This window comes from Ursus arctos, unplaced genomic scaffold (assembly GCF_023065955.2).
Source record: "Ursus arctos isolate Adak ecotype North America unplaced genomic scaffold, UrsArc2.0 scaffold_23, whole genome shotgun sequence".
Lineage (NCBI taxonomy): Eukaryota > Metazoa > Chordata > Mammalia > Carnivora > Ursidae > Ursus > Ursus arctos.
This window is the reverse complement of record NW_026622908.1, coordinates 40188420-40201578: the sequence shown is the minus strand read 5'-3', so window position 1 is coordinate 40201578 and position 13159 is coordinate 40188420. Positions and strand designations below refer to the sequence as shown.

The 13159-nt window shown below is 46.8% G+C and overlaps 1 protein-coding gene across 6 annotated transcripts in view; it reads left to right on the top strand.

The window, feature by feature from the left end:
* PLAAT3 (phospholipase A and acyltransferase 3) overlaps nt 1–13159 on the top strand; it is a 30549-nt gene continuing 17390 nt past the window's right edge. For 2 of the 6 annotated variants that reach the window (XM_026483414.4, XM_057317612.1), the window contains exons 1-2: nt 227–433; nt 652–729. In XM_026483414.4, the coding sequence (XP_026339199.1) occupies nt 715–729 (15 nt within the window). In that variant the 5' untranslated portion in view covers nt 227–433; nt 652–714. Of the gene's footprint in view, nt 434–651; nt 730–13159 lie in introns of all 6 variants that reach the window. The other 4 variants (XM_026483411.4, XR_008961156.1, XM_026483412.4 and 1 more) reach the window with 4 other exon arrangements.

Genomic DNA, 13159 nt, shown 5'->3' with positions numbered 1-13159 from the left:
TGGAGGAGGGCGTGGGGAGTGGCGGCGAGTGGGAGGCATCCTGGCCTGTCTGCCCCAGAGGCTGGAGCAGGCTGTCCCTGTCGCCTGGCAGGGAGATCTGCGAGGCTCTCATTAGTCAGCCGCGCGGGGAGGAGCCGGGTGACCTTACGCTGGCTGGAGCCTCTGCGGCCATTAGCCCCGGTCCGCTGGCGGCGCGCTGCCTCCAAGTTCCAGAGGTGGGTGGAGCAGTACTTCCCGGAACTTAAGGAACGGTGAGGTGCCCGGGGTGGCTCTCCGGGCCCGGACGGCTGCATGGGAGACGGAGAAGTTGGGTGAGGCGGGCGTAAAGAAGTTAGGGGGCTGCCCGGCCAGCACCTGCAGGCCGGGAGCGCCACCATGGGCAGGCGACACTGATCGTCCTCCCCCGGCGGCGCCGCCGCCTCTCAGGTGTCTGGTGAGCCTCCCCTGCCCTTCAAGGGATTCATCAGTTGACAGCCAAGTTCAGGGGCAGGGAGGGGGCCAGCCAGGACCTCGAAGAGTGAGGTGGTGATCCTGGGAAGGGTCAGAGGAGAACCGCGCACGGTCTCCTTGCTAGAATGCACGGTACCCCGGGGTCCTGGAAACGCTGTTCCCTATTAATGACATAATGAATCCCTGCTCCCCCTGCCTCAGGCCTTTACAGAGCGGATATACCGAACTCCAGCCTGAAATCGAGGGTCCACAGCACGAATAAAGATGCGGGCGTCCATCGTAAGTGAGGGGCGGGGCGGGGGCGGGGATTGGGGCGGCGGCTGTGTTTTACTGGGGACTCGTCCTGGAGCCTGAGTTAGTACCGGGGAGTGAGGATCCTGGAGGTGGGGGTGGGGGTGGGGCACACTTCCCACAGCCGCTGGGCATCAGGTGTCGGATGTGGGTTAGCCTGCTCCTGGTCCAGATGTCTCAGTATTTGCCCTTGCGTGGGAAGCACGGGCAGGCAGGACCTACAGGAAAAGGGAGGCAGCAAGGGGACTGGCTCCTGGGGCCAGATATCTGGGGCTGGACTTGCTGCCCCACGCCCTGCTTCGGTCTGACCTTTTTCTGTGGGCTTTTCTGGCCTCGGCTGTCTCACCCCATGGCCAGCCCTGCCAGCAATTTGTAGGTTTTCACTTTTCCTTTTTCTAATCTGTGATGTGGTTCAGAAATCATAAAGGGGCTTAGCAAATGCTTCCTTTCAACCTAGCAGAACCTGCGACGGAGAGATTCAGGGCACTGGCGGCTGATGTAGACCCACCTGAGGTTGTGTTCCTGCCCAGCTCGTGGCCATGGCACAAGCGTGCGGGGCTCTGTTCTGAGCACTTTGTGTCCCAAATCCACTCCGCTCCCCAGAGTGAAGATTATATGACTTAATACATAGGACGTGCTCAGAATAGTGCTTCCCACACATAGTAAGTGCTCAACTGCGATTCACTGTTATTATTATTTCAGCCCACGAAAAGATGCCACGGGGACCGGCATCAGGGCGGACCTGGCGTATATGATAGCTTGAGTGGTCATTTTATTTTATTTTTATTTATTTATTTATTTATTTTTAAAGATTGTATTTATTTATCTGACAGAGATAGAGACAGCCAGTGAGAGAGGGAACACAGCAGGGGGAGTGGGAGAGGAAGAAGCAGGCTCATAGCGGAGGAGCCTGATGTGGGGCTCGATCCCATAACACCGGGATCACTCCCTGAGCCGAAGGCAGACGCTTAACCGCTGTGCCACCCAGGCGCCCCTTGAGTGGTCATTTTAAACATCCCTCTCCTTTATCTGACAACACTGTTTTCAGTAATAATCATGAAACAGATAGCAATAATATCCAGAAAAGAAACAGAGAAAATTTTCTTTTATTGAGGTTTGTATATGAAATCATGCCAGTGCAAAAGTAAAAAAAAAAAAAGAAAAAAAAAGAAAGAAAGAAAAATAAGGTAAATATTAATGGAAAAAAATAGGAAAAAGTAATAGCTTAGGAGCTTTAAATTCAGGGCACCTGGCTGGCTCAGTCAGCAGAGCCTGTAACTCTTTTTTTTTTTTTTTTTTTAAAGATTTTATTTATTTATTCGACAGAGATAGAGACAGCCAGTGAGAGAGGGAACACAAGCAGGGGGAGTGGGAGAGGAAGAAGCAGGCTCCTAGCGGAGGAGCCTGATGTGGGGCTCGATCCCATAATGCCGGGATCACGCCCTGAGCCGAAGGCAGACGCTTAACCCCTGTGCCACCCAGGCGCCCCAGAGCCTGTAACTCTTAATCTCAGCATCGTGGGTTTGAGCCCCATGTTGGGTGTAGAGATTGCTTAAAAATAAAATCTTAAAAAATTTTTTTTAATTGCATGAACGTACTTTTGAAAGAAAGTTTACTCTTGCATGTAGGTTGGTCACAATCATGAATAATAGCAACATGACAGTTTCTGTTTTGCAACTTCGGGAAAGTTGTCTGTGACTTTGTCAAGATCGATCTTTGCACGCTCATGTTCCGTATTCAGCTGAGCTCAATTTGTCCATCTGTCTTTGCTTACAGCTGACTGAAGAGAGCTTTTTATTAATTTTAATTTCGAAAGCTCTTCTACATGAAACCACAGATACTCAACAAGGCAAAGTCTTAAACATTAGAAGAGGGTTGTCAGAGATTCATAAAAATCACATTTCAGAATCAATTCCAGAAATTGCAATGCTGCCTATGTCTTAAAAAAAAAAAAAAAAAATCCAGGGCGCCTGGGTGGCACAGCGGTTAAGCGTCTGCCTTCGGCTCAGGGCGTGATCCCGGAGTTCTGGGATCGAGCCCCACATCAGGCTCCTCCGCTATGAGCCTGCTTCTTCCTCTCCCACTCCCCCTGCTTGTGTTCCCTCTCTCGCTGGCTGTCTTTATCTCTGTTGAATAAATAAATAAAATCTTAAAAAAAAAATCAATCTAGTGGCTTTTAAATATCTCCACATGTGAAACATTTTCACTAAAACATCGTCACCAGAGAATTCATCCTAAGTTTTTATCTTATTTGGCAAAATTCTGCCAAGTTTTCCTTCTTCTGAGAAGAATCAGAGAAAATGGTTGAGTGATAGTGGGCACTGATACTTATTTAATCCATTGCTTTAGAATGAGGCTAGTTCTGGGTGAAAGGGATCCAGTTCTCTTTTAGTTTCTCCTGGCACAGGTCAGTGCCCGAGCTGACCATTTCTCTCCTGTCCGTGTTTCAAATTTGCTTAGAACGAGCAGGCCAGGAGGCTTTGCCTCCGTGTCTCCAGCCCTGCCGTCCTTAAATCTGTGGCTAGCTGCTGGGGAAGCGGATATCCAGAGGGAAACTGAGGCTCCCGGGTAGTGGTACTGAACTGGGCCCTTGGGTTCTCTAAACAAGAGAAATCGGTAAGAGGCCCACCGGGAGTTCCAGGCATGGCTTTACCGGGGCTTGTGCTTGAGCGCAAGGGAGGCAGCAGGAAGGAAAGAATCCTCCGGCTGACTCCCTGGAGGAGAGGTCAAGGAGAGTTTTTAAAAGAAACTTAGGTGGGAAAAGGGTGCCGACGAAGCACGTAGTGGATTATTCGCACCTGCGCACGTAAAGATCATGCTTCTCCATGTGTCACATGTCTGATTAGCATGTTAAGTCTCCGTTCCTGGGCGTGATTTTGAGTATTCTAATGAGAAGACAAGTCTGTGAGAGTTCAGCGCTGGGGTCCATCTTGGTGCAGACCGGTTTGGTCTGGTCTTGGCCGGTCTTTGCAGTAAACATCGTCCCTTCAGTGAGGTTCCTCAAGAGGCACAGAGTTTAGCTTTTTTTTTTTTTTTTGTCCGCTTACAGAGGCCCCCAAGGAGTCCTGGATTTCATGGTCAGGGTTGAAGGGACCTGAGTCCAGTCCTTGCTCTGTCTCAGTATGAGGAAACTGATGGGCCTGCTCTGACCTCTGGCTCTGGGCTCCCTTAGCACAACTTCGTGAGCCTCTAAGTGTGCCTGATGTTCTGACAGCTCTCTGCAGGGCTTGTTAAGGAGCTTCGGGGGAGGGAAGAGAAGAGGACCTTCTCAAGTAGCAACCGAGCTCCAGGCCCCACAGGGATTCATCCACATTCTGGAGGGGCCGTAGCAGGGAGGGGCTTCAGAAGGAAGGTCACAGCCCTGGAGGTCGCAAACCTCTGCTGGAAGCACTGTACGTGCCAGACCGGCTGCTCGGTGTAGCTGGTGGGCGATCACTGACCACTCCTCCCCGTGGGCTCAGCTCAACATTTACAGCCCTCGGATAAAACCGGGCCGTGGCCCGTGGAAGCAGCGGCAGCGCTCTTTGCTGGAGCGTCCTCTTGAGGGATGAATAGGAGTTTGCCAGTGAATAACCAAGGGCATTGCTGGCCTGGAGAACCGTGATGTAGAGGCAACGCTTGCCACGCGGGGTGTTATCAGAAGTCAGGACCTTTGTGCCAACTCCTTGGTACCGTGGAAAGAATTTTGCCCTTGGATTCAGGAAAACCTATAGTGGAATCCTGGCGCTGCTTCTTGGAGAGGTCTGAGAACGTGGGCGAGGTTCTCCCCATCTCTGAGCGGTTTCCTGACCTGTAAAATAGGGCAGCTGTTAAGAATCCCAGATAACTCGTGTGTGCGTGGTGGGTGGTGGTGGTGGCGGTGGTTTCCAGACGAATTAGGAGGCAGTCCTAATTCATGTAGAGTGAGGCCGGACTCATCCACAGCATGGCCTTGGGCCTGGAGGTCAAGAGCCTGGGAGGCCCCATAAGTGTTGCCTCCTTTTTCAAGGATCCTCATGACCTTTGGGGACATAGGGGCTGGACCTGGTACCCACTGGAGCTGCCACTGTTCCTCTCCCAGCAGCTGGCAAGGAAAGAGGTGATGCGTCAGCCCAGCCCCTCCTCTACCTTCTCTCTGGGGCTGAGGCTGGGGAGTGTGGGCAGTCAGGCCTCCCGGTCATGCCTCCTGCACCCACCCAGCTCGGGGTCCAGGGTCTCAACTCCCTCACAGGTACTTGGTTTTACAGCTTTTGCCCCATGATCTCATTTATTCCTCACACAAACTCTGCTGGATGGGTCTGTATGGCCCCATTGTACCAGAGAAGCTCAGAGATGTTCAGTGATTCCTGAAGGTCACACAGCAGTAGGGCAGAGGGGCTGAATCTTGGCTGGACGTGGGCTCTCCTTCTGAAAACACAGCCTCGGATACACGGGATTGGCGCCCAGCCCCTCACAGGTTTCTTCTCTTCCTTGAAACTTGGTACCAAACTCCCAGCTGTTTGCTGGAAACGCCCCTCTCAGCACCCACGCTGGACTTCGGTCTTTCTTATAATTTTCCAGGAGTTCCCCAGAGCATCAGGAATGAAGGGGCTGAGATCAGAATTTCCACACTTGCCAGAGCATGTGGTTTGGGGAACAAGGAGAACCTGCTCTTGGGCTGGGTTTCACAACCTCCCCGGCATCTCCAGCTGGTCCTGGAACTGAGAACTTTCCAAATCAAACATAATGAAAACACACCCGAGGAAGTGGCAGCAAAAACTGCCATTTACAGAAGTCTTCCAGTGTGCCAGGCAGTATTTGCTCAGTGTTTTATAGGTATTAACATACTTGATCCTCAGGACAACCCCATGAGCTATTCCCATTTTACAGCTGGGGAAACTGAGGCTGGGAGAAGTTGGGTAACTTGTCCAAGGCTGTCCAGTTAGGAAGTAGCAGAGCCTAAATTTGAACCCAGGCTGTCTGGCTCTGGAGCCCCAAGGCTGTAATCAGTATGCTTTTTCTGAAAACGAAATCCATCTGGATTTAGACATGCTTATGAGTCATGCTCAGTAGCCTACTTTCTGTACTTTTTTGTAATCTGAAATATTTTATTAAAAAAACAAAATCTTAAAGCTCTGACCAATGAGGCTAAATGAGGCCTAATGTGTGCAAATCAGAGCACTTCTGTAGTGGCCTTGAATTAAAGAAAAACATTCTTTTTTAAAATATCTATTTCATTTGCTTTTTTTAAAATAATAATTTTGTATTATGTTAGTCACCATACAGTATATTTATTTGCTTTTTTTAAAGTAGTCTCCACACCTAACACGGGGCTCGAACTCACAACCCTGGAGTAGCACACTCCACTGACTGAGCCAGCCAGGTGCCCCAAGAGACACATTCTTTTCGTTTTGTTTCACCGCTTGGGTTGAAACTTCTTCTGCAAGTGCTGTCGCTGTGGTCTCTTGTCCTGTCCCGGGCCCACAGCCAAGTGTCTCACACTGGATTGGAGCTGCAGGGGTGAATGTGGGCGGCTGTGCAGGGGCTGCAGGCGGAGTCATCTGCTGGAGGGCTCGGCTGCCTCCTTTCTCCCTGCGGTTGGGGAAGAGGCTGGGGTTCCAGCTGCCTCTTTTCCACTTTCAGGCTGACCCTGGGTAAGTGACGTCATCGCCCTTAGTGTCAGTTTCCCTGCCTGCAAAATAAGGTGTCTGCTCATCTCAGCCTGACATTCAGGCTCACAGCTCTCTCCCCTCAGGTACTCTCTCCTCTGGTTCTCACTCTGGGCTGCACGGTAGAACCACCCAGAAGCTTTAAAAAAAATGCCCCCACGGGCACCGGGCAATCCCCTCACAGCTATGTTTCTGCTTCAGTCTGCCCCGCACCCCTGCTTCCCTCTCTATCACCCCCTTAAGGCCACTCCCTCCCCACCATCTTCTCTGATTGCTGGAGGATGTAAGGGTTAAGAGTGTTGGATTCGGGTTTGAATTCTGTCTACACCACATACACAGTCCTTCTCACCTTTCAGGACTTCAACAAAAATCTCAGGTGCTGCTTTTTCTTTTTTCTTTCTTTTTTCTTTTTTTTTTTAAAGATTTTATTTATTTATTTGACAGAGACAGCCAGCAAGAGAGGGAACACAAGCAGGAGGAGTGGGAGAGGAAGAAGCAGGCTCCTAGCGGAGGAGCCTGATGTGGGGCTCGATCCCAGAACGCCAGGATCACACCCTGAGCCGAAGGCAGACGCCTAACCGCTGTGCCACCCAGGCACCCCTGCTTTTTCTAGCATCATCTGCGGCTCCTTTCCTCTTCCTCTCTACGTCCACTCAGCTGGAATTTGGCCTCCAACTCTGATAGGAGCTGTGCTCATAAAGGCCACCAGTGACCCTCACCCTAGAGCGCACTCCTGACCTTCAGAGGCCCGGATTCAGCTGCCTCCCTGGCCTCTCCACTTGGCTACCTGGAAGCTGGTTCAGCCCAGCGCCCCAGGCAGGAGCGCATGCTCCTTCCTAGCCCACTCTGTCCACAGCCTGCTCGTCCTGCCTCCCACTTGCTCTGGCCAGAAACCCTGGGGTGATCTTTGACTCCACTTTCCTTCATGCCCCACCTCATTCTATCTGCAAATCCTGTTGGTTTGACCTTCCTAAAAATCCAGAACCCGTTACTTGTCACCCCCACTGCCTCGTCTCGGTTGAGCCGTTAACACCACTCTCCATCCTGCATTCAACACCTCTCTTCCTTCACCACCTCCACTCCAGCCACACTGGCCTCCCGGCTGCTCCTCAACCATGCCCCTACCTGGGGCCATTGCTCAGGCTGTTACCCTTGCCTGGATGTTCCAGATGTCTGCAGGGCCGGCAGCCTGCCTTCCCTGACCCCTCACTTAATATTGCAGTCTCTGCCTCCACCTGGCCCCTCCAGCTCCTTTAACACTGCTCTACCTTTTCTTTCTTTCTTTCTTTCTTTCTTTCTTTCTTTCTTTCTTTCTTTCTTTCTTTCTTTCTTTCTTTCTTTCTTCTTTCTTTCTTTCTTTCTTTCTTTCTTTCTTTCTTTCTTTCTTTTCTTTCTTTCTTTTAATTTGGTATCTCTTCTAATATTCTAGATGATTTACTTATTTACTAAGGCTCAAAATAAACTAAAAAATTTCTGTCTCTCTCCCTGGTACTGAACAAAAGCCCATGAAGGCAGGCATCTTCACTTTATCCCAGACACAGCACAGTTGCCTGGGTTGGTGGCTGGCGTCTGGCTCTGTGGGAGCATCCGTTGTGTGAATGAGCAGATGAACGAGTTCCTTGTCCCTCCCAGGCAGATGTGGGCATCCTCAAGGTGAAGGGGTTCTCAAGGGGTGTCATTGGCCCCTTGCACCACTGCCCTGGGGTGGAGTGGGGGTAGAGTATTTGTTAAAAATGCACGGTGATTCTGCCAGCATGCCAGCAAGCCCCTCTCCTGTAATCTGTGCACAGGCTTGCGTCCGAGAACCACAGCTGGGAATAAAGCCTGCAGGCTCGGAGTCAGGAACCCAGTGGGTTCTAGAGCTGAGTTAGAGCACATCACACAGCATTATTGCCATTGTCATTGTCCTGGACTCCCTCAGTGCTTAACCTCTGCTTTTCACAGAACACTGATCATAGGCGTTTAAAAGAAGAGTTTAAGGGGTGCCTGGGTGGCTCAGTCATTAAGCGTCTGCCTTCGGCTCAGGGCGTGATCCCGGCGTTATGGGATCGAGCCCCACATCAGGCTCCTCTGCTATGAGCCTGCTTCTTCCTCTCCCACTCCTCCTGCTTGTGTTCCCTCTCTCGCTGGCTGTCTCTCTCTCTCTCTTAAATAAATAAATAAATAAATAAATAAATAAATAAATCTTAAAAAAAAAAGAAGAGTTTAAAGATACTCGACAGGTGGAATGAGTAGGTGGACATAGGATAAAGCAAATGCAGTAACATAAGAGTAGCATCTAGGTGGCTGGGTATACAGATGGTCAATAAACAATGCTTTCAGCTTTGAACGCTTGAGACTTTGGATGTTTGAAAATTTTTCATAATAAAATGCTGGGAAGCATGCTATTATGAACTTAAAAACGCTCATTGCAGGAAAACTGGAAAATACAGAAAAAGAGAAGGGAGCAAAATAGTTCCAGAAACCACCCCTAGCCCCAGCACCCAGAGGGATTCTCCGTGAAGACGTTGGTGTATATCTTTCTAGTCTTTTTGTCGTGTGTGTTCATTTTGTTACATAGTAGTAATTGTATAGATTACCCCAAATTGAACACACTGATGTTTGTCAGGGGTGTGTGTGTGTGTATGTGATTCTAAAATGAATATATGTGTATTTAAACATTTCGAAAAACTAGAAAAGAATTGAAAAGGAAATTAATACCCCAAAATGTCATCATCTGGTAATGAACACTACTTACATCTTGGTGTATTTCCACAGCTTTTCTTTATTTAAACAAAGTTAAAAAATACACTGTTTTGTATAAAGCTTTTTCATTAACCGTTATGTAATGGGCATTTATTGCCATTAAGTACTCTTTTAAAATAAAACTTTAAAACATAACATATAGTATGCTACTATATAAATATGGCAAGAGTAAAATAACCTTTTTATGTAAGATTTTTAGGTATCTAATGTTTTGCCATTAAATGTCACTTTTTGATGGGCGTCTTTTGTGGGCATTTCAGATTATTTCCTTAAGATCTGGTCTATAAATAGAAATTGGGTAAAGAGTATGAATATTTTTAAGGTTAGTGATACAAATTGCCAAACTGCCCTTCAGAAAAGCTATACTGATTTTTATTCCCATCAACAATGAATGATGGTATGTATTTACCTTTATCTTTTCTTATATTTAATATTAGTATTTTGATTTCCCCCCAAAACCGGTTTTTAATTTGCATTTACTTGCTTGCTAGTGAGGTAGGATATGTTTACTTATATCAGTGGTCAAATGTATTTCTTTTTTTAAAATTATTTATCATGCCCTTTGTCCACTTTTTTCTATTTTGGTATTTACATCTTTTTTATTGATTCGTAAATTTTTTTATATATTAAAAATATTAACTGTCTTTCTGTCATTTTTCTTCCAGTTGATCATGATAGCTTGTGGTGTTTTGTTTTTTTCCAACGCATAGAACGTTTGGCTCATTTGGCTATAAGTAACAAGCAACCCACGTAAGCCAGCTCAAGTAAAGAAGTTTGAGTTTTAGCTTTAGTTTAGTTTTAGTTTAAGGACACATATGGAGGATCATAGGATGAGACCTGCTTGCCTTCTTCAGGTCCAGCTGGCTGAAGTGGGAGGCAGTGGTCACAGGGTATAAAATATGATGGCTATCTAGGCAGCTGGGACTGCAGGCAATCATTTTCTCTTAAAAGGGAGTATGAACATAACAGGCAATGATAGAAACTTCTAATAGTAAGACCTTTACCATTTTTTAAATTGGAAAACCTTTTGCTCTTTTCCTTTGTGCCTTTTTCTTTGGCTTTTATCCTTCAAGTGTCTTTATTCTAAGATCTGATACATATGAGGCGCCTGGGTGGCACAGCGGTTAAGCGTCTGCCTTTGGCTCAGGGTGTGATCCCAGCGTTACGGGATCGAGTCCCACATCAGGCTTTTCTGCTATGAGCCTGCTTCTTCCTCTCCCACTCCCCCTGTTTGTGTTCCCTCTCTCGCTGGCTGTCTCTCTCTCTGTCCAAAAAAAAAAAAAAAAAAAAAAAAAAAAAAAATCTGATATATATGCATCTATATTTTTTTATGATTTTATATCTTACATTTAAATGTTACTCATTCTTAAGCATCATTAACACGGTCATATTTACAGGTTCCAGGTGGAAGATGTTTTCAAGAGGTTTTGGTGACAGTTAATATCCACCTTTTCCAATGAAGAAACTTCAATCTTGGGGCTCCTGGATGGCTTAGTTGGTAAAGCAACTGGCTCTTGGTTTTGGCTCAGGTCATGATCTCAGAGTCCTGAGACTGAGCCCTGTGAGCGCGGAGCCTGCTTGCGATTCTCTCTCTCTCTCCCTCTGCCCCTCCCCCTCACCGGCAGGCTCGCTCTCACTCTCACTCTAAAATAAATAAGTCCTTAGAAACTATTTCAAAAAAATAAAGAAGACAAAAAACTTCAAGCTCATCAACATGAGGGACTCTTTCTCTCCATCTAAAAATCTTAAAAAGTTTTTATTATAGAAATAACTCATATTGGTAAGAAAAACAAACAAAATAATATAAAATGTAAAAGTCTGAATCCCAAACCCTCACTGTATATAATATACAATAGTTTGCTGTTTTTTCCTCAGATCATGCATAGTGTATAGTACATTTCGTTTATAAACGTATAAAAAATGTACTTTATTTTTATTTTTTAATTTTTTAAAACGTATTTTAAGCAAAAATGGGATAATAATGTTTTTCAACGTGCTTCTTTCAACCAGTTCCATGTCTGCTCACAAAAATCCACCTTGTCTTCTCTAACGGCTGTACGTACATATGTACATATGAATGCAGGATCATTTGTTTAACTGGTTCTTATAAATGGTTATTTAAGGTTGTTTTTCCAATAATTTCAGGGGCCAGAAATTGTTCCTCAGTTTGCTTGCTAAGGAAAATAGTTGTTAAGCCGTTCTTTGTAACCCTGCTTTTGTGGGAAGGATAAAGACTTTTTGTTCTGAAATCTCATGGGCACAGAGTCTCAGCTTTGCCATTGTTAGCGCCTGTGTTGCGTAGTCGAGCCCTGGTTACTGTGCGGGCTGGGGGTCCCCTGAGCCCTGCCCTGGAGAGGGAGCTCTCTTCCTGGGGCCTCCTGCTGGCCCCCTTCTTCCAAGAGGAAGAACCACCTAGCAAGGAATCCCTCCCTAGGACTGTGGATCACGCTGAGTGAGGGAGGCATCACTGTCGATCCTTTTATAGCAGGAGCTGGCAAGCTGTTTCTGTAAAGGGCCAGACAGTGGAAGATTTCGGGGTTTGCAGGTCACACGGTCTCCAGTGCAACCGCCCAACTCATCGGCTGTAGAAGAGAAAGCCGCTCAGGACAAATGTAAATGAATGGGGCGTGGCCGCTTTGTGGACGATGAAGTTTGAATCTCATATAATTTCATGTGTCACAGAACATCCTTCTTCTTTTGACTCTCCCCCAACCATTTTCAAAATGTAAAAACCGTTCTTTGCTTGCATACGAAAATAAGCAGAGGCACCAATTTGGCACCTGGACTGTGGTTCTCATACTTCTAATTTTATAACCTGGTTCCTGGAGTTCTACGGGTTGATTCAGCTGAGTTGGCTCCTGTGTATCATTGAGTTTATGATAGAGGGTGACGTCATTCATATTCTTAGTTCATGGCACCCTGTCCTCGCTGGTCCCTACGAGACCCCCTCTCTTGCAGGTTTTTGGTTTGGGTTTTTTTGGGTCCCTGACATCATCATGCCTTGCTCCCTCTTCCCAGCGGCCAGCATCCTGATGTGTTTAATGTGTGTTCTTTAGTCCATATGCTTCTGTTCTTCTTGTTTTTTTAAAATGATGTTTTCAGTTATGGTTCTTCTAAGATGTGTATCATTGGTTTGCGTGTGTGTATCTTTAATTTATATAAGTGGTGTTGCTTTGCAGAGCTCATGCTCATTTTTCCACTTAGCTCTGAATCTAAAAGATTATCCCTGTTGCCATGTGAGCATCGAGTCCTTGCATTAGTTAGAAACTAGTGGGCAGGGCTCCCCAGATGAGTCTACCACCTTTCACTTCATTTTTTTTTTTTAAGATTTTATTTATTCATTTGAGAGAGAGAGGCAGAGATGGAGAGCATGAGCAGGGGGGAGAGGCAGAGGGAGAGGCAGAGGCAGACTCCCCGCTGAGCTGGAAGCCCAGTGTTGGCTTGATCCCAGGACCTGGAGATCATGACTTGAGCTGAAGGTAGATGCTTAACCATCTGAGCCACCCAGGCACCCCCTTTCATTTCATTTTTAAAAAGTGTCCTTGGTATTATGTTTTGACCTTGTGCATATTTGGAAATAGGTACCTTTGCCCTTACAAGGGGCAGGCAATTTGTGTATTTTAAAAATCAAAATTTTTTTCTTTCAAACTATAGATATCTATTAAAATTTTAAAATTTCTAGGGGCCCCTAGGGGGCTCAGTCAGTTAAGTATCTGCCTTCGGCTCAGGTCATGATCCCAGGGTCCTGGGATCAAGCCCCACATCAGGCTCCCTGCTCAGTGGGGAGCCTGCTTCTCCCTCTCCCTCTGCAGCTCCCCCTGCTTGTGCTCTCTTTCTCTTGCTCTCAGATATCTTCAGAGATTTTATTTATTTATTTGAGAGCAAGAGAGAGAATGACATGGAGGAGACAGGGCAGATCTCAGGACCCTGAGATCATGACCCAACTGAAGGCAGATGCTTAACCGACAGCCACTTAGGCGCCCCAAAATTAAAAAGAATTTAAATACATTAAAAATTTTTTGTGCTTAAAAAAACTGAGGTCTAAT